The following is a 21,092-nucleotide window of genomic DNA, read 5'->3' as shown; positions in this document are numbered from 1 at the left end:
GGGCCATAGGGCCAATTTCTTGTCAAAAGAATATGAGTGCAATGATGTGTTTAATTTCTGCACCACTTGCTTAAAATGAAGTTCCTTGCCCTCTACTTTTCTGTTTTCCTCTTCCCATGGGCTGGAATACTGATGAATAGCTGAAGAGCTCTGGCTATGCTCTCAGTAGCAACAACCCAGTGATGGCAGAAGAATAAAATAGAAGGAATATGCATCTCTGAATGGTCGTGTGGAGCCTTAGCCTCCCCACTTCTGTACTTTATGTGAGAAAAAAGACTTCTATCTTGTTTGAGCTACTATATTTTGGGGTCATTTTGTAAGAATATCTTAAACTGTAATATAATTCTAACCAAACTCACGGAGCTCAGCAATCTTAACAAATCAGCTCACTTAGGGAGGGATAAACATGAGTTGAACAGGAGTTCTCTTCATATTGTCATGAATAGGATCGAGCCCAAGTCAGTTAGTGTGTCTGCGGCAGGTGGAAAGGCCTTACCTTGCCATCCACGTACTCCAGCCACTGGAGCCCCAGGTTGGTAACAATTCTAGGGGTGCCATCATCTACTGGGAGGATGTCTACCCAGAACTGCTGAGGTGCTGCTGTCATGATCTGTGGTGAAAGCAAAAGGAAACTCATCATTCACACATATCTGAAATACTTCAGGTCTAGGACCTACAAAGGCTGGGACCCCTGAAATCTGTTGACACTTCAAAATGGGCAACTGAGCAAGTTTCCATTGCTTATCACCACTTGGCATGAGACTTCAGGGAGAATGTTGATGGATAAAGTAGAAACAATATAAGAACTCTTGCTGAAATTTCACCTGTTATGGAAGTTGGTTTTCACACACCTATGCCTTCTTTAGTTGAGTTTAATACTGCCCTGAGGTGAAACAATAAACAAAATATTTCCCTTTCAATAACTTGTTAAAATTTTCATGATTTTCATAATTAAAATGTTAATGTCAAAGTCTCCAGGTAGGATTCTGCCAGATGTGAAAAGATGTTTCATGGGAAGATTTCCTTTTGTTTTTCTTTCCTTTTTTTTTGAGAGAGAACTGTCTACATGGGGAAAGGGGGCAGAAGAAATCAAGAATAAAAGTGTTTGTGGGAATAATGCAAAGAAATTTCGGTTTATAACTTCATTCTCACACAGATACACACATATACATTCACAACATACATGGGGAATCTGATCCAGCACCTCCCCCGTTTCTGAGAAGATACAGCAAGCTGGCATACAGGACAGCAAGATGCTGGTGTTTCAATCTTCTACAACCCTCCTTCTAGATAATTTCCATTTTCAACATGACACAGTCCCTCTGGAGATCTGCTGTGACCTTTTATGTTTATCATGGAGGTGACCCTCTTGCTGATTAATTCCGAAATCTTTTTTCTCTTCTGAAAGTCAAACTAACTGGGGAGCAGTTATGGTTTGGGAGAGGGAAAATGAACGTGATGACCTGCCAGGTGGAGATGCAGTGCAGGTGCTGAAACGGCAGGGAAATCCCAGGAGTCATCCCACTGACACCTTGGCCAACTGAGAATGATCTTCTCACAGGCTGTTTGTTTCTAAAGTATGCCAGAGGATCTTTCTGTCAGGAAAAGAATCATTCATCATCAAAGTAGGGAAAAAACTCTGCAGGCCTAAGAAGTTGACCCCTTGGTTATCCTGGAAATAAACAGCAGGGTGTGGTAACATGCTCACTAAAACTGCCTCTGCTGAGTCAGATAACTGTGTGAGATGCAGGGGTATCCATGAGTCCACCTTTCTCCAGAGTTGCAGTTATTCCCAGGGGAGGATTATGATACTGCAAGAAATCTGCTAAAAATGAGTTAAAATGGTGGGGAAGGTAGTGGGAGGGGGCTTAGTTTCCTGAATATCTGAATGTTAGAAAGAAGCAATTCTCCTAAGGAAGAAAAGCTTAACAGCTTCATGACCTCAAAAGAAAATCATCTTCACCTGTTTCACAAGCTGGTCCTAAAATGAGAACAATGATGATGATTACAGCCACAGTTTATCAGATGTTTCCTATGTTTCCTGTGTAAGGTACTGGGCTACATGCTCCATGTGTATAAGGAGGGTAGATATCATCCCCATTTTACAGACAGGGAAGCTGAGGCTTAGAAAGGTTAAATGACTTACAAAGACACTCAATTAGTAAGTGACAGAGGTAGAATTTAAATCAGTGTCTTTTGGATGCAAAAGCCGTACTCTTGACTGTAATTCTTCATGAGATTGAGAAACTCTGGCTGGCTCAGGAGACAATTTGGAACGATGTGATATTATTGAAAAACCAGATGAAAGAAAAATGAAAGGAATAAAGGGTGAGTGAAAAGGAAGAGGAGAAATAATAGCAGTGATAATAACAATAACTATCACTTATTTGAGCACTCACTCTTTGCCAACAGTGTTAAGCACTTTATATGGATTACCTCCGTTGATCCTTAGGCTAATTGAAGCTGGTGATCATTCCTGTGCCCATTTTACAGATGAAAAGCTGAGGCTTAGAGAAGGTAAGTAATTTGCCCAAGGCCCAATTAGTATGTGACAGAACCAAAACTCAAACAATGTTATCCTTGGTCTAAAAAGGCCATGTTCTGCCTCCAGACAGCCTCTGGCATGCTTTGCTGTGCCTCCCTCTCCATAGTCTTCACCCCTCACCTCTTTTCCTCCTTCCTCAATAATAAAGAAGGGATTCGTCCCGTCAGCAACGGTGAAGGTGAACCAGTCTTTGAGGGAGTTGCTGCCGTCGTGGCTGTAGCGGACCCGGTTCTGATAGATGTCCTCCATGGTGAAGGTGGAGGTGTGCTGGAAGGGCTGCCCATTGGTGGTTCGCTCAATGGTGCCATGGCGTGGGGGCTGCATGATCATGAATGTGACAGACTCGGCCTGTCAAGGAGGCAAAAGGCAAGAGGAGAAGGGAATTCTGTAACAGAAGCCAGAGGTGTGAGTGATGGCCACAGGTGGTCAAGGGCAGCCAAACCTAAAGACATTTATAAAATAAAGATTGCATTTTCTTTATAGATACCAAAAATCAAGCTAAGGAGAGAAATTATATTGGTTTCTATAATCGAACTTATATTCTGGTGCCTTCTGTTTTAAGATGACATTTAAATTTGCCCATTAAGTGTTATAAGGGAAAACCTGAATTTTTAACCTTTAGGATGATTAAGAACTAGACCTTTTAAAATTACTCATTTCCTTTCCATTCACCCTCCCCCCAACCCACATACACTTTTCCAAAACTCTTATATATAGAATCTCATATGCATCTGAATAGAAGCAAATTTCCCATTTCCAACGGCTGCTTCCAGGGTGACATGCAGAAGGAAAAATAAAGGGGTAGAAAACCCTGCTCAGGACTCTCCAATGATTTCCCACCAACTTGGAATAAAATACAGAGGCCTGACCTGGGCCAAGAAGGCCCTCTGTGACCTGGTCCCATGGTTCTTCTCTGGCCTCATCCTTCTCCTGTCCTGTTTGTTCACTGGGGTCCAGACTCTTGGCTGCTGTGTCGCAACTCAAATGTTCCAAGCACACTTGACTACAAGGCCTTTGCCCTCCTGATTCCTCTGCCTGGAAAGGGATTCTCCCAGGAAACTGCAGAGCCTGCTCTTTCTCTTCCTACCTCTGCTCAAATATCAGCTCCTCAGAGAAGCGTTCCCTGATCACTCTGCTTGAAACAGCACACCCATCAATCTCTATTGCTTTTGTCTCTTTATTTTTATTCCTAGCACTTATCATATCTGACATGATATTCTATGTTCTTTCATTCTTTATTGTCTGTTCCCCCCTAACCAAAGGTTGTAAACTCCCTAAGTCTGGAACTTTGACCTGTTTTGTTCACAGTGTTGTCTTTAGCATCTAGAGCAGACCTTGGAACTTAGCAGGTAAGAAATATTTGCTGAAAGAATGAATAAATAAATGAATGCATGCTGGCACGGGGAAGGGCATATACAGAAGTAATTAATAAGTGCGTGGTACTCTTGATGGAAGCTAACTCATATCAGCATGTTAGACACTTCAATTAGAAAGCATTAGGAGAGGAAGAGTTTAGTCTCTACATGCCCTATTTTACTGTGTAAGCTTGGTTCTTCGAGAATGTTCAAACTGCAATAATTAGTCTCAGTAAAGGAGGTAAAAGTGTATAGGTGAAAGAATTCCTTGTTCACTAATAGGGAGTAATAAAAACACTATATGAAATGTCATCTACCTAATTTTCTGTGGGTCATAATAAAAATCAGCATGTTAAAATGATTGTTGCATGTAATCATAGGAAAGAATAAATGTATTTAGGGTTTCAGAAAGGGTTGAAAAACAACTTGATTTCAAATGTATTTAGTTTCTCTTTTCCAGCAGGCCATGGTATGTTCTGGTTTTTAATCCTTCAAGGATGCTTGCACTACACTCACCACCCCACCCTACCCTCAGGATGCACTGTCACAAAGCAATAGATGCCACTAGATCAGCCTCTCATTCGGCCGGAGAACCCAGGGGAGGACTCTTACCTCTGTGTCTGCATCTACCGCCTTGAGCTCAAACTCTGTGATGGTCTTCCTCACACCTTCCTGTACCCGCATCCCCAAGTTCTGTACAACGGGCAGCGAGTCATCCACAGGGCGAAGAGTAATGTGGAAAGTCTGAGTCACCTACATGGCAGAAAAGTGCAGGTGGGTCACCTGTTCCCAGCACCCACCCGGGGAGAAGGTAAGCCCTCTCTGCATTCCCTTTCACACCATTCCTGGCATGACTGACCAATCAGGAACCCAGAAGTGAGTTCTCTCTGGCAAGATAAGAGTTCTCTTTGCCTCTGTCCTGGGCTGAGAGCAGAGGGGAATGAAGTTCTCACAGCACCGGTGGCTCAGCACCCTCCAGTCAAAGAAGATGGCGCTGCATCAATACCCATCAAGGAGGGAAGCAAGTTCCTCACCCACCTCGTTGACGCCATCGGAGAGCATAAAACCGAAGGCATCTGAATGCTTCTCGGTCTCACTGGAGTGGATGTACTGAATGCGTCCTGAAGTGAGGTCAGCTTGAGTAAAGGAACTAATCTGGATACCTAGCAAAAGAAGACGACAGAACCAGAGAAAGGGTGTCAAGAGGCTAGCCATCCCTCTCGGTTGAGGGAAATGGCACACTCACCAGAGAGAGCCCTTTGTCGTTTTCTTATAGCATTGATGTGCTGCCCTCTGAGAACTTGGGTTAGAGTTGCTTGTGTGTTTTTTCCCCGCAACAGCCTATGTTCTGTGGGAGCACATGCTAACTTAATTATCTAGGCTTCTACTATGTGCCAAGGTAACAGCAGGTGCTCAATAAATGTTATTCTCCTTTCTCTTGGGGTTTATGTATGCAGGTCAAATCTGTGAAAGGTAGAGCCATTGCCTTATTCTCCAAACCCCTCGCTCTTAAGTTTTATATTCCCCCATAGCCTTGTAGTCCTTTCTGAAAACCTGCCCTAATTTTTAATATTGTGTGATGGCTTAGCGTTTAAACACTGGAGTCATAGGGCTTGGCTAAACATAGCCTTGTTTTTGTGATTAGTGAGCCATCCCCGGCACCCATAATTTCCTTGGATATTCTTCAAGGTCCCTTTCACTCTTGGATCTATGATTCTAGCTTCTCATATACCACTTTGGCCAGGCTAGAAGTAACAAAGCTTACTGCATGACTTTCAGGTTTGAGCAATCATTCTTTCTCAAGTCTAAAATGACCTAGAAAACCAGTGTCTTTTAATAACATGTTACAGAGAAAACTTGTTAATTTTTTTCAGTCATTCTAAAAGTAAAAAAAAAAAAAAAAATCTGAAGTGATGTGATTTTTAAATAATGCGAAGGTATCCCACTAATGAATAATATCTCTATGTTTTCAAATGCCCAACAATATTTAGCAAAACAACCCAGAATTCTTGCTTCTATCTTAGGGCTTCTGGGGTCCATCCTCTGGTGGCAGCCAAGACTGAAACAAAATCATATCCTTTAGTCCCTCAGCACAAATTCTCTCTTTCTGATTCTGGGTGTTAGAGTAGTCCTCTATTTAATCTAGTCCTTTGCTTTGGTCCTGAAATTCATTTGCTGCTTCCTGGGATTTATTATTTGTCACTGTTAATCCTGGCAAAACCATTTAGTCTTTTCTGTAAAACAACAAAGAGATTCTCCTTTGACTATTTTACATTTAACTGTGACATCAACATTATTGCTTTATCTTAAAAAAAAAACACATCAACTAGCGTGGTTTACATTTGCAGCTCTCTTTATCATCTGAAATTTGTCACCCAGATAAAATAGCCTCCTGAATATTAGGGCGTTAATTTTTTGATGAGGCATTTTATATTTATGTTCGTGCTTGTTACATCAGCTCTCGACAGGCAAAAAATGTAGCTCCTCTGACCCCTATCTTACAGTTTTGTCTTGTGGTTCTGGACAGAAATCCATACAGTTCTTTAAAAATTTAATAACTTCAGACTGGCTGCACTGAGAAATGTAAACCTATTCCCCTGCTGTGAATCCACTCTCACAGCTCATGGGGAAATACGTGTGTGGATTCTCACAATCAACTGGTCACCTAACTCACTGTTCCCCTTATGAGAGTCTAAGACTGATTAAGAAAGGTGGTAGAACTCATTAGTTAAGTGGGCAGAAAAAAGTTAACATACTTAGGAGGCCTATAGCTGCCATCAGAAATGCCAGCTTGCAAGATGGGCTCTCAGCTTCTGTCTAGGAACATGGAATTTTGGTACGTTCTAGATGAAGGATGCCTACACTCTAACTGATAAGAGGGACTCTCTATGCCTCGATTATTTGTACAATTTGGTTTATGCTGAATACTTGCTTTCCTTCTGGGATTCTACAATTTTGGTTTGTACTAGGTAGAGGGTGCCCATGTAACCAGTCCCCCAATAAAAACCTTGAGCACTGGAAAAAAAAAAAAAAAAAGAAAGGTGGTAGATCTTCCTTCCTCTTGGGAAGGAAGGGCTGGGATTGATCTTTTTATTTTTTAACATTTTTTATTGAGGGTAAATTGACATATAATAAATTATACATATTTAAAGTGTACAGTTCCATTATCTTTGGTACATCCATGAAACCATCACCTCAGTCAAAATAGGAACGTATCCATTACCCCAAAAGTTTTTAACTGACACTCTGTAATCCTTCCATCCTTCCCTTTCTTGTGCCCTATCCCATCCCAAAGAAGTAAATGAATTGTCATTTGTCATTATAGATTAGTTGGAATTTTCTCAACTTTTTATAAATAGAATCATACAGTATATACTATTTTATGCATTTCTTACACTTAGCATAATTGTTTTTGAGTTATTCATATTGTAGCATGTATTAATAGTTCATTCCTTTTCATTGCCAAGTAGTATTCCATTGGATGGTTATAGCATAGATTGTTTAGCCATTTACCTGTTCATGGACATTTAGGTTATTTCCAGTTTGGAGCTATTATAAATAAGGCTGCTATGATCACTTATGCACAAGTCTTTGTCTGGACACAAGTTTTCATTCTTCCTGGGTAAATCTCTAAGAGTGGGAGGGTGGGAATATATGTAAGGTATATGCTTAACTTTTTAGGAAACTGCCAAACTATTTTCCAAAGTGGTAGTACTATTTTACATTCCAGCTAGCAGTGCATGAGAGCTCTGGCCTTGATCTTAGTGGGTCTTTCCCAATTCAATCTAGCAAACATTGACTACCTACCATGTGCAGAACACTGTTTCAGATTTGCTTACATAGACTGTTTTATCTCAACAGCTCTGGGAGGTCAAGGTTGGCATTATTTTTCTACATTATGATACTAATAAAATTAGGAAAGAAATGTGACCTATTTGAGGTCACACAGCTAATAAGAGAGCAGTGCTGAGACTAGAACTCAAGGTTGTCCACCTCCAAAGTTTAGGCCTGCTGAGAGTACTTTTTTTTTCTTACGTGATTACATGTTGAAATGACACACACACATATATACACACATACATATATATATATATGTATGTATATATATACATACATATATATATTTTATTCTGTTAGGAGTACTTTTTGTTAAAACTTATCTAGCTTTTCTGGGCTAGACAAGGAGCCTCTTGGATTTCACCCTTATCCTTTAATTTATTTTTCAATATAAAAGGGATACAAGTCCATTAAAGAAAATGTGAAAAACACAGAAAAGTAGTAAAGAATCACAATGCCACTCATAGTTCTACCACTGAAATACCATTATACTTTTTTTGAATTGAATCATAGAATAATTTTTTGACTATAACCTTTTTCTTGTCTGAAATATTGATTTTGGTGGGGTATTTAATATTATCATTTAAGTGATATCCATAATTAAGTGCAGGAGGGTAACAAGTTGCATTATAAGGTAAGCTTCAAGAGGACAAGATTTTGTTGTTTCTTCACCAATGTGCACCTAGAATAGTGCCTGGCACACAGTAGGTTCTCAAAACATATTTGGTGAATGAATTTAGTTCATCCACTACAGTTAATATCTAAGAGGTCCTATTAAGCACAGATTTTCAATCTCTGTACACTTAAAAAAATTTTTTTTAGCTGTTGCTAATTGGGTATTGGAAGACTTTAGTTGTTCACTCACCTGCAAGATGGTGCTTCTAATAACATATTGTCCCTACTGGCTGTCACAGCAGGTAGTTACTGTTTGAAATACTTTGAAGGCTTTTAATCCTGTCCAAAGTGTTTTCAGTCACCAACCTGCTGGCTAAACTGTGTATCTGGCAGTGTTACGGAGACCCACATTGACCCTGTCAGTTTTTCCAATTCCCCTGGAGGGCTAGCACATTAGAGAAAGTTCAGTCCAGGTCAGGGAAGTGGTTTGAGAAAAAAGCATCTTTGAAGAAACTGCCTTCCTAATGGGATGTTAGGAGATCGCCCTGGCCCTCCTGGCTTTCAGCACAGCTGTGGATGGCTCTACGCCTGTTGTCTGCTCCCACCTCAAGCTCAGGCTGTGGGAGATTCTCAGCTTCTTTGCTTCAGATTTTCTTCCAAGTCTCCTGTTGTGGAATGAGTTATGCCCCCCATATTCATACGTTGACAACCTAACCCTCAGTACCTCACAATGTGACCTTATTTGGAAATAGGATCATAGCAGATGTAATTAGTTAAGATGAGGTCATTAGGATGGGTCCTAATCCAATTCGACTAATGTCCTTACAAAAGGGGAAATTTTGACACAGACATACACACAGAGGGAGAATGCCATGTGAACATGAAGACAGGTATCTACAAGCCCAGGAGAGAGGTCTGGAACAAAGCCTTCCCTCAGGAGGAACCAACCCTGCCAACACCATGATCTCAGACTTCCAGCCCCTAGATCTGTGACCCAATAGATTTCTGCTGTTTAAGCTGCGCAGTCTGCAGTGCTTTATGATGGTGGCCCTAGCAGACTAATACACCTCTGCTCTAGGGAGAACCCAAACTAAGACACTGACTGCAGCTTATTTTGGTTTGTGTCACCATACTGAGAGGCTGAGATAAAGAGGAAGCCAAAGAATACCTTTGCTAAAGCATCACCTCTGGGAAGTCCTTCCTAACTCACCCTCAGCCCTCTCTTAGGTGGGACTCACAGCATCTTGGCTCCTAATATCCTCTCACATGTTGCTGTCACAACTACTGAAACACACTCGCACATATTACATGTCTTCCACTTCCAAAATCTAAGCTTTCTCCTGCAGCAGCTACTCAATAAATGTTTCCTGAAGGTGAGAACGAGTGTGTGCTGGAGATTGCTAAATCCAATATTACTGATCCCCTACTTAAAAATACAACTGCTGACTATTAGTTAAGTGACTAGATGCCCAGTTAGGATCTAGATTTCCCAGCAACCTCACAGCTTTGTGTAGCTACATCCTTGCCACTGGGATGTGATCAAAAGGGATATGGGAGGGAGGACCTTCAAGATGGTGGAGGAGTAAGACATGGAGATCAACTTCCTCCCCACAAACACATCAAAAATACCTCTACACGTGGAACAACTCCTACAGAACACCTACTGAACGTTGGCAGAAGACCTCAGGCTTCCCAAAAGGCAAGAAACTCCCCACGTACCTAGGTAGGGCAAAAGAAAAAGGAAAAACAGAGACAAAAGAATAGGGATGGGACCTGCACCTCTGGGAGGGAGCTGTGAAGGAGGAAAAGTTTTCACACATTAGAAGCCCCTTCACTGGTGGAGATGGGGGTTGGGCATGGGCGGGGGGAAGCTTCAGAGCCACGGAGGAGAGTGCAGCAACAGGGGTGCAGAGGACAAAGCAGAGAGATTCCCTCACAGAGGATCGCTGCCTACCAGCACTTACCAGCCTGAGAGGCTTGTTTGCTCACCCGCTGGGGCAGGTCGGGGCTGGGAGCTGAGGCTCGGGCTTTGGAGGTCAGATCCCAGAGAGAGGACTGGGGTTGGCTGCGTGAACACAGCCTGAAGGGGGCTAGTGCACCACAGCTAGCCAGGAAGGAGTCCGGAAAAAAGTCTGGATCTGCCTAAGAGGCAAGAGACCATTGTTTTGGGGTGTGCGAGGAGAGGGGATTCAGAGCACCGCATGAACGAGCTCCAGAGAAGGGCATGAGCCACAGCTATCAGCGCGGACACCAGAGATGAGCATGAAACACTAAGGCTGCTGCTGCAGCCACCAAGAAGCCTGTGGGCAAGCACACCACTGCCAGGATCTCGTGATCCAGGGACAACTTCCCCGGGAGAACACACGGCGCGCCTCCGGCTGTTGCAATGTCACGCAGGCCCCTGCTGCCACAGGCTCGCCCTGCATTCCATACCCTTCCCTCCCCCTGGCCTAAGTGAGCCAGAGCCCCCAAATCACCCGCTCCTTTTCGCCATCGTGTCTGAGGGAAGAACAGACACCCTCAGGCAACCTATACGCAGAGGAGGGGCCAAATCCAAAGCTGAACCCCAGGAGCTGAACAAACAAAAAAGAGAAAGGGAAATCTCTCCCAGCAGCCTCAGGAGCAGTGGATTAAATCTCCACAATCAACTTGATGTACTCTGCATCTTTGGAATACCCGAATAGACAACAAATCAACCCAAAATTGAGGCGGTGGACTTTGGGAGCACCTGTAGACTTGGGGTTTGCTTTCTGTGTCTAATTTGTTTCTAGTTTTATGTTTATCTTAGTTTAGTATTTAGAGCTTATTATCATTGGTAGATTTGTTTATTGATTTCGTTGCTCTCTTCCCCTTTTTTAATATATATATATATGTATATATTTTCCTTTTTCTCTTTTTGTGAGTGTGTATGTGTATACTTCTTCGTGTGATTTCGTCTGTATAGGTTTGCTTTTACCATTTGTCCTAGGGTTCTGTCTGTCCATTTTCTTTTTAGTATAGTTTTTAGTGCTTGTTATCATTGGTAGATTTGTTTATTGGTTTGGTTGTTCTCTTCTTTTTTTATTACTTTTTTACTTTAATAGTATATTTTTTTATTTTAATAACTTTATTTATTTAATTTATTTTTCTTTCTTTTCTTTTCTCCCTTTTATTCTGAGCTGTGTGGCTGACAGGGTCTTGGTGCTTGGGCCGGATGTCAGGCGTGAGCCTCTGAGGTGGGAGAGCCAAGTTCAGGATATTGGTCCACCAGAGACCTCCTGGCCCCTCGTAATATCAATCAGAGAGAGCTCTCCCAGAGAACTCCATCTCAACACTAAGACCCAGCTCCACTCAACGACTAGCAAGATTCAGTGCTGGACATCCCATGCCAAACAACTAGCAAGACAGGAACACAACCCCACCCATTAGCAGAGAGGCTGCCTAAAATCATAATAAGTTCACAGGCACACCAAAACACACCACTGGACATGGTCCTGCCCACCAGAAAGACAAGATCCAGCCTCATCTACCAGAACACAGGCACCAGTCCCTTCCACCATGAAGCATACACAACCCACTGAACCAACCTTACCCACTGGGGGCAGACACCAAAAACAACAGGAACGATGAACCTGTAGCCTGTGAAAAGGAGAGCCCAAACACAGTAAGCAAAATGAGAAGACAGAGAGATACACAGCAGATGAAGGAGCAAGGTAAAAACCCACCAGAACAAACAAATGAAGAGGAAATAGACAGTCTACCTGAAAAAGAATTCAGAGCAATGATAGTAAAGATGATCCAAAATCGTGGAAATAGAATGGAGAAAATACAAGGAACATTTCACAAGGACTTAGAAGAAAAGAGGAAAGAAACAATGATGAACAACACAATAAATGAAATTAAAAATTCTCTACAAGGAATCAATAGCAGAATAACTCAGGCAGCAGAACAGATAAGTGGCCTGGAAGATAAAATAGTGGAAATAACTACTGCAGAGCAGAATCAAGAAAAAATAATGAAAAAATTGAGGACAGTCTCAGAGACCTCTGGGACAACATTAAACGCAGCAAAATTTGAAATATAGGGGTCCCAGAAGAAGAAGAGAAAACGAAAGGGACTGAGAAAATATTTGAAGAGACTATAGATGAAAACTTCCCTAATATGGGAAAGGAAATAGTCAATCAAGTCCAGGAAGCACAGGAAGTCCCATATAGGATAAATCCAAGGAGAAACCCACCAAGACACACATATATATATTTTTAAACATCTTTATTGGAGTATAATTGCTTTACACTGGTGTGTTAGTTTCTGCTTTATAACAAAGTGAAACAGCTATACATATTCATATATCCCCATATCTCCTCCCTCTTGCGTATCTCTCCCACCCTCCCTAGCACACCCCTCTAGGTGGTCACAAAGCACCCAGCTGATCTCCCTGTGCTATCTGGCTGCTTCCCACTAGCTATCTGTTTTACATTTGGTAGTATATATAAGTCCAGGCCACTCTCTCACTTCATCCCAGCTTACCCTTCCACCTCCCTGTGTCCTCAAGTCCATTCTCTATGTCTGCATCTTTATTCCAGTCCTGCTCCTAGGTTGTTCAGAACCATCTTTTCCTCTTTTTTTTAGATTCCATATATATGTGTTAGTATATGGTATTTGTTTTTCTCTTTCTGACTTACTTCACTCTGTATGACACACTCTAGGTCCATCCACCTCACTACAAATAACTCAATTTCATTTCTGTTTATGGCTGGGTAATATTCCATTGTATATATGTGCCACATCTTCTTTACCCATTCATCTGTTGATGGATACTTAGGTTGCTTCCATGTCCTGGCTACTGTAAACAGCTGCAATGAATATTGTGGTACATGACTCTTTTTGAATTATGGTTTTCTCAGGGTATATGCCCAGTAGTGGGATTGCTGGATTGTATGGTAGTTCTATTTTTAGTTTACTAAGGAACCTCCATTCTGTTCTCCCTAGTGGCTGTATCAATTTACATTCCCACCAACAGTGTAAGAGGGTTCCCTTTTCACCACACCCTCTCCAGCATTTATTATTTGTAGATTTAAAGATGATGGCCATTCTGACTGGTGTGAGGTGATACCTCATTGTAGTTTTGATTTGCATTTCTCTAATGATTAGTGATGTTGAGCATTCTTTCATGTGTTTGTTGGTAATCTGTATATCTTCTTTGGAGAAATCCAAGACACATATTAATCAAACTATCAAAAATTAAATACAGGGGCTTCCCTGGTGGCGCAGTGGTTGAGAGTCCGCCTGCCGATGCAGGGGACACGGGTTCGTGCCCCGGTCTGGGAAGATCCCACATGCCGCGGAGCGGCTGGGCCCGTGAGCCATGGCCGTTGGGCCTGCGCGTCCGGAGCCTGTGCTCCGCAACGGGAGAGGCCACAACAGTGAGAAGCCCACATACGAAAAAAAAAAAAAAAAAAAATTAAATACAAAGAAAAAATATTACAAACAGCAAGGGAAAAGCAACAAATAACATATAAGGGAATCCCCATCAGGTTAACAGCTGATCTTTCAGCAGAAATGCTGCAACCCAGAATGGTGTTGTAGGACATATTTAAACTGATAAAAGGGAAATACCTACAACCAAAATTACTCTTCCCAGCAAGGATCTCATTCACATTCGATGGAGAAATTAAAACCTTTACAGACAAGCAAAAGCTAAGAGAATTCAGCACCACCAAACCAGCTTTACAACAAATGCTAAAGGAACTTCTCTAGGCAGGAAATACAAGAGAAGGAAGGACCTACAATAACAAACCCAAACAATTAAGAAACTGGTAATAGGAACATACATATTGATAATTACCTTAAATGTAAATAGATTAAATGCTCCAACCAAAAGACATAGACTGGCTGACTGGATACAAAAACAAGACCTGTATATACGCTGTCTACAAGAGACCCACTTCAGACCTAGGGACACATACAGACTGAAAGTGAGGGGATGGAAAAGGTATTCCATGCAAATGGAATCAAAAGAAAGCTGGAGTAGCAATTCTCATATCAGACAAAATAGACTTTAAAATAAGGATTATTACAAGCCACAAAGAAGGACACTACATAATGATCAAGTGATCAATCCAAGAAGAAGATAAACAATTGTAAATATTTATGCACTCAACATAGGAGCACCTCAATACAAAAGGCAAATGCTAACAGCCATAGAAGGGGAAAATGACAGTAACACAGTAATAGTGGGGGACTTTAACACCCCACTTCACCAATGGACAGACCATCCAAAATGAAAATAAATAAGGAAACACAAGCTTCAAATGACACATTAGACAAGATGGACTTAATTGATATTTATAGGACATTCCATCCAAAAAACAGCAGATTACACTTTCTTCTCAAGTGCTCATGGAACATTCTCCACGACAGATCATATCTTAGGTCACAAATCAAGCCTTGGTAAATTTAACAAAATTGAAATCATAGCAAGTATCTTTTCTGACCACAATGCTATAAGACTAGATATCAATTACAGGAAAGAAACTGTAAAAGATACAAACACATGGATGCTAAACAATACACTACTAAATAACCAAGAGATCACTGAAAAAAACAAAGAGGAAATAAAAAAATACCTAGAAAAAAATGACAGTGAAAACACGATGACCCAAAACCTATGGGATGCAGCAAAAGCAGTTCTAAGAGGGAAGTTTATAGCAATACCATCCTACCTCAAGAAACAAGAAAAATCTCAAAGAAACAACCTAACCTTACACCTAAAGCAACTAGAGAAGAAGAAAAAAAAAACCCCAAAATTAGCAGAAGAAAATAAATCATAAAGATCAGATCAGAAATAAATGAAAAAGAAATGAAGGAAATGATAGCAAAGATCAATAAAACTAAAAGCTGGTCCTTTGAGAAGATAAACAAAATTGATAAACCATTAGCCAGACTCATCAAGAAAAAAGGGAGAGGACTCAAATCAACAGAATTAGAAATGAAAAAGGCAAAGTAACAACTGACACTGCAGAAATACAAAGGATCATGAGAGATTACTACAAGCAACTATATGCCAATAAAATGGACAACCTGGAAGAAATGGACAAATTCTTAGAAAAGCACAACCTTCTGAGACTGAACCAAGAAGAAATGGAAAATATGAACAGACCAATCACAAGCACTGAAATTGAGACTGTGATTAAAAATCTTCCAACAAACAAAAGCCCAGGACCAGATGGCTTCACAGGTGAATTTTATCAAACATTTAGAGAAGAGCTAACACCTATCCTTCTCAAACTCTTCCAAAATAAAGCAGAGGGAGGAACACTCCCAAACTCATTCTACGAGGCCACCACCATGCTGATACCAAAACCAGACAAGATGTCACAAAAAAAGAAAACTATAGGCCAATATCACTGATGAACATAGATGCAAAAATCCTCAACAAAATACTAGCAAACGGAATACAACAGCACATTAAAAGGATCATACACCATGATCAAGTGGGGTTTATCCCAGGAATGCAAGGATTCTTCAATATATGCAAATCAATCAATGTGATAAACCATAGTAACAAGCTGAAGGAGAAATACCATATGATTATCTCAATAGATGCAGAAAAATCTTTCGACAAAATTCAACACCCATTTATGATAAAAACCCTGCAGAAAGTAGGCATGGAGGGAATTTACCTCAACATAATAAAGGCCATATATGACAAACCCACAACCAACATCGTTCTCAATGGTGAAAAACTGAAACCATTTCCTCTAAGATCAGGAACAAGACAAGGTTGCCCACTCTCACCACTATTATTCAATACAGTTTTCGAAGTTTTAGCCACAGTAGTCAGAGAAGAAAAAGAAATAAAAGGAATCCAAATCAGAAAAGAAGAAGTAAAACTGTCACTGTTTGCAGATGACATGATACTATACATAGAGAATCCTAAAGATGCTACCAGAAAACAACTAGAGCTAATCAATGAATTTGGTAAAGTAGCAGGATACAAAATTAATGCACAGAAATCTCTTGCATTCCTGTACACTAATGATGAGAAATCTGAAAGAGAAATTAAGGAAACACTCCCATTTACCATTGTAACAAAAAGAATAAAATACCTAGGAATAAACCTACTTAAGGAGACAAAAGACCTGTATGCAGAAAACTATAAGACACTGATGAAAGAAATTAAAGATGATACAAACAGATGGAGAGATATACCATGTTCTTGGATTAGAAGAATCAACATAGTGAAAATGACTCTACTACCCAAAGCAATGTACAGATTCAATGAAATCCCTGTCAAACTACCAATGGCATTTTTCACAGAACTAGGACAAAAAAATTCACAATTTGTATGGAAACACAAAAGACCCCGAATAGCCAAAGCAATCTTTAGAAAGAAAAACAGACCTGGAGGAATCAGGCTCCTGGACTTCAGACTATACTACAAAGCTACAGTAATCAAGCCAGTATGGTATGGCACAAAGACAGAATATAGATCAATGGAACAGGATAGAAAGCCCAGAGATAAACTCCCACACATATGGTCACCTTATCTTTGATAAAGGAGGCAAGAATATACAAAAGAGAAAAGACAGCCTCTTCAATAAGTGGTGCTGGCAAAACTGGACAACTACATGTAGAAGAATGAAATTAGAACACTCCTTAACACTGTATACAAAAGGATTATAGACCTAAATGTAAGGCCAGACATTATAAAACTCTTAGAGGAAAACATAGGCAGAACACTATATGACATAAATCACAGCCAGACCCTTTTTGAGCCACCTCCTAGAGAAATGGAAATAAAAACAAAAAATAATAAATGGGACCTAATGAAACTTAAAAGCTTTTGCACAACAAAGGAAACCATAAAGAAGACGAAAGACAACCCTCAGAATGGGAGAAAATATTTGTAGATGAAGCAACTGACAAAGGATTAATCTTCAAAATATACAAGCATCTCATGTAGCTCAATATGCAAAAAATAAGCAACCTAATCCAAAAATGGGCAGAAGAGCTAAATAGACATTTCTCCAAAGAAGCTATACAGATTGCCAACAAACACATGAAAGGATGCTCAACATCATTAACCATTAGAGAAATGCAAATCAAAACTATAATGAGGTATCACCTCACACTGGTCAGAATGGCCATCATCAAAAAGACTACAAACAATGCTGGAGAGGGTGTGGAGAAAAGGGAACCCCCTTGCACTGTTGGTGGGAAGGTAAATTGATACCGCCACTATGGAGAACAGTATGGAGGTTCCTTAAAAAACTAAAAATAGAACTACCATATGACCCAGCAATCCCCGTATTGGGCATATACCCTGAGAAAACCACAATTCAAAAAGAGTCATGCACCACTATGTTCACTGCAGCACTATTTACAATAGCCAGGAAGCAACCTAAGTGTCCATCAACAGATGAATAGATAAAGAAGATGTGGTACATATATACAATGGAATATTACCCAGCCATAAAATGAAACGAAATTGAGTTATTTGTAGTGAGGTGGATGGACGTAGAGTCTGTTATACAGAGTGAAGTAAGTCAGAAAGAGAAAAACAAATATTTTATGCTAGTACATATATATAGAATCTAAAAAAAAAAAAAGGTTCTGAAGAACCTAGGGGCAGGAGAAGAGTAAAGACACAGACGTAGAGAATGGACTTGAGGACACGGGGAGGGGGAAGGGTAACCAGGACAAAGTAAGAGAGTGGCATTGACATATATACACTACCAGATGTAAAATAGATAGCTACTGGGAAGCAGTTGCATCGCAAGGGGAGGTCAGCTGGGTGCTTTGTGAGCACCTAGAGTGGTGTGCTAGGGAGGGTGGGAGGGATACGCAAGAGGGAAGTGATATGGGGATGTATGTATATATATAGCTGACTCACTTTGGTATACAGCAGAAACTAACACACCATTGTAAAGCAATTATACTCCAATAAAGATGTTAAAAAAAATGATGACTTAAAAAAAAAAAAAAGGATATGGGTTCTTCCAGTAATACTCCTGGAAAAGAACTGGATGTGGGCGCCCCTGGTCTTTCCTCCCTGGCTGCTGGTTGGGGGATGATGACAGTATATTCTGGGCCACCTGCCTGTGGATTTTGCTGTGAGAAAAAATAAAGTTCTTGTGAAAGGTACTGTATTTTGCAGTCTCTTTGTTCAAGCAGCTTAGCTTCTATCCTGATAATATAACTCCTTACTCTAATTTCCAAAGAATAAGAGGTTCCTTAGGGTCACTGACATGAGGGTGTGGGCCCTCAACCTTGCAAAGAGCCCACACAGGGACTAGAGCCTCATGTGGCTTTCCTCAGTGGGAGGAGGTTCATGTCTGTCTTCTGTATGGTTCCCACGGACACATGGCTCCCTTGAGGGGAGAAAAGAGGACCGTCACACCTTTGCCATCTAAAGAGAACAATCACAATCAGCTGACTAACAGAGATGGCATAAGGCTAAGTGCACTTCATAGTTAACCATCAAGAGGATGTCTGCAAGCACTGGTGGCAAATGATAATTCCCAGAGGCATCCAGTCCCCAAGTATCTCAGTGCTTGCACTGGAGACACTGGTCTAGAAGCTGTTCTGCTCTTCTTGGAAACAGGCTCCAGCCCAGCCTCAGCTCCTAGTAGACCCATCCTCACCCATGGAGACAAACGGGGTGAGGTGCTTTTCTCCAAGCTGTAGCCAGCTGCCTTCAGAAACGGTGATCCATAATCAGCATGGACTTCCTCTGAAGGGAGAACTTTGACATTTAAAAAGAATTGAATTCATGAATACAGTTCCACTTAGGAGAGACAGGGAAGGAGAGAATGCTGACTAAATGCTGTAGACAGGACTGCGGAGCTGATAGCGTGGGAGGGGCAGGGAAGCCCTGCTCCATTAGAGATGGAGAGGGGCCCCCAAGAGTCAAGATCTTCCTATCTGGTCTACTTAGAATCTCTAGAAACAGGAGGATTGAGAAGAAATGGTGGGGGCGGGAGAGAACGTGGATTAGGAAGTCAAGCCTGGTGGGAAAGGGCAGGTGAAGGAAGCGCCCCTCCCTCTGTTCCGGGAGGCTGCTTTCCCAAGAGGAGGGAGAAGTGTGATCCCCTATGGGTGGTACCCTGAGCAGTGCTGGCCTGGTCTTGGCACCCAGGATTTAAGCCCAGTGAAGGCTGAGACTGTAAAAACAGAAAAAGCGAATTTGGGGCAGCCTCACACAGGACTTAACACAGCCTGGGCGTCAGAGAAGAGCCAGGGCTGGGACTTACTAGCAGCTGGCAGTGCCCTGCGTGAAGCTCCAAGCCTTTTGCAGCTCTGTGCAGTGTCAATGCAGTTGCCCAACACAACAGCCAAGAGTCTGCCCTTTCATCTTTGGAGAGATATAATCAGCAACCTGACAGAATTCTGGCAGAAGCAATTAGCTCATGAATGATTTATCAGGTATCTCATGCAGCCAAGGTCTTGGGAGTGTTGATCTGCATACTGCCCCCAGGAACTCTGGGATGAAAGGGGAGGGCACTGGCTTTAATTTGCATTAGGGATTTTGGCCAATCTGTCCATCCTTCCCCATGCCCTCCCACCATACACATAACTCCCTCCTCCACCATCACGCTGGACCCAGACACGTTCACCCCCACTGGCTCCCCCTCCAGTGTGGTCCTCCATGCATCTCCACTCTCTCCCCAATTCACTCTGCCCCAGCCATACTTGTCTCCTTGCTGCATCTGTAATGTGATAGGCCTGGCTGATCCCACTCAGGATGTTGACACTCACCAATCCCCTGTCTGGAATGCTCTTTCCCTTACATGTCGGCATGGCTGGCTCCCTCACTTTCTTCAGATGTCTGCTCATATGTCATCTTATTGTTACGGAGGTCTTCCCTCACCTCCTTGCTCCCTGCACCCCAAGAACGCCCTCATTTCACCCCCTAACTCATCACCATTGACATACGATATATTTGCTTGCTTGTTTCCTTACTATCTGATTCCCAGCATCAGGGCAAGTACTTTCTCTGTTTTGCTATTTCCGTGGTTGAATGAATGAAGAATCTGTAACCTGAAATCCAAAGAAAACAATGATCTAAATTTCCTGCAAGCTGACACTTCTTCTACGATGGACCAAATAAAGACAATTCTACCTTTAGGTTGTTTATTCAGCAAATATCTCTTATCCCTCACATCCATTCAAGCTGCCAAGTTCTATAGGTTCTCCTCCTGAAATTAACTGCTTCCTTCCTTCCTTCCACCATCTACTGTTTACTGGATACTTATGAGGTACCAGGAATAATCTCTTATATTATTCTCATTTTACTAGTCCCACTTCTGCCCCTCCACATGAAGCCTCACTAGCTTGCATCTGGCCAAATGAGAAACTTCCTACCCAATGGCACTGCCTCCTTTTTCTTTCAGTTCATCCTTTTGGACCCTAGATGAATTTCCCTTCCCCTCCCTGTTCATAATTCTGCAGTGGCTCCCTATTGCCTATTGAATTAAATAGGGATTACTGATCGCCACTCTGAAGACCCTCCATAAAAATCTCAATCTACCCATGAGCCCAATCAACTACTATTTTCAGAATATATGCTTTAGCAAAACTGGCCCTCTCATAATTTTTGGAATGTGCCCACATGCTCTTCCTATCTCTGGAAATAACACAATTTCTGTCAGCCCAAATTCTATCTTTCAAGTGCACTATTAAATGCCACCTTTTTGCACCTTCACACCCGATGTAGCCTCTTTCACTTTTGAACTCCTATGATAGCAGGTTTATACAGT

General features: G+C 41.5%; 1 protein-coding gene across 1 annotated transcript in view; it reads right to left on the bottom strand.

The window, feature by feature from the left end:
• Positions 1 to 21,092, bottom strand: part of FRAS1 (Fraser extracellular matrix complex subunit 1) — a gene marked incomplete at its 3' end in the record, with an annotated part of 456,967 nt that overhangs the window by 59,399 nt on the left and 376,476 nt on the right. The window contains exons 48-51 of the mRNA XM_079718352.1: positions 4,939 to 5,063; positions 4,513 to 4,653; positions 2,666 to 2,893; positions 497 to 610 (exon numbers count right to left, since the gene is read on the bottom strand). Coding sequence (XP_079574478.1) covers positions 497 to 610; positions 2,666 to 2,893; positions 4,513 to 4,653; positions 4,939 to 5,063 — 608 coding nt within the window. The remainder of the gene's footprint in view (positions 1 to 496; positions 611 to 2,665; positions 2,894 to 4,512; positions 4,654 to 4,938; positions 5,064 to 21,092) is intronic.

The sequence above is a fragment of the Hyperoodon ampullatus genome (assembly GCF_949752795.1).
Source record: "Hyperoodon ampullatus genome assembly, chromosome: 1".
Lineage (NCBI taxonomy): Eukaryota > Metazoa > Chordata > Mammalia > Artiodactyla > Ziphiidae > Hyperoodon > Hyperoodon ampullatus.
This window is presented reverse-complemented; position numbering and strand designations above follow the sequence as displayed.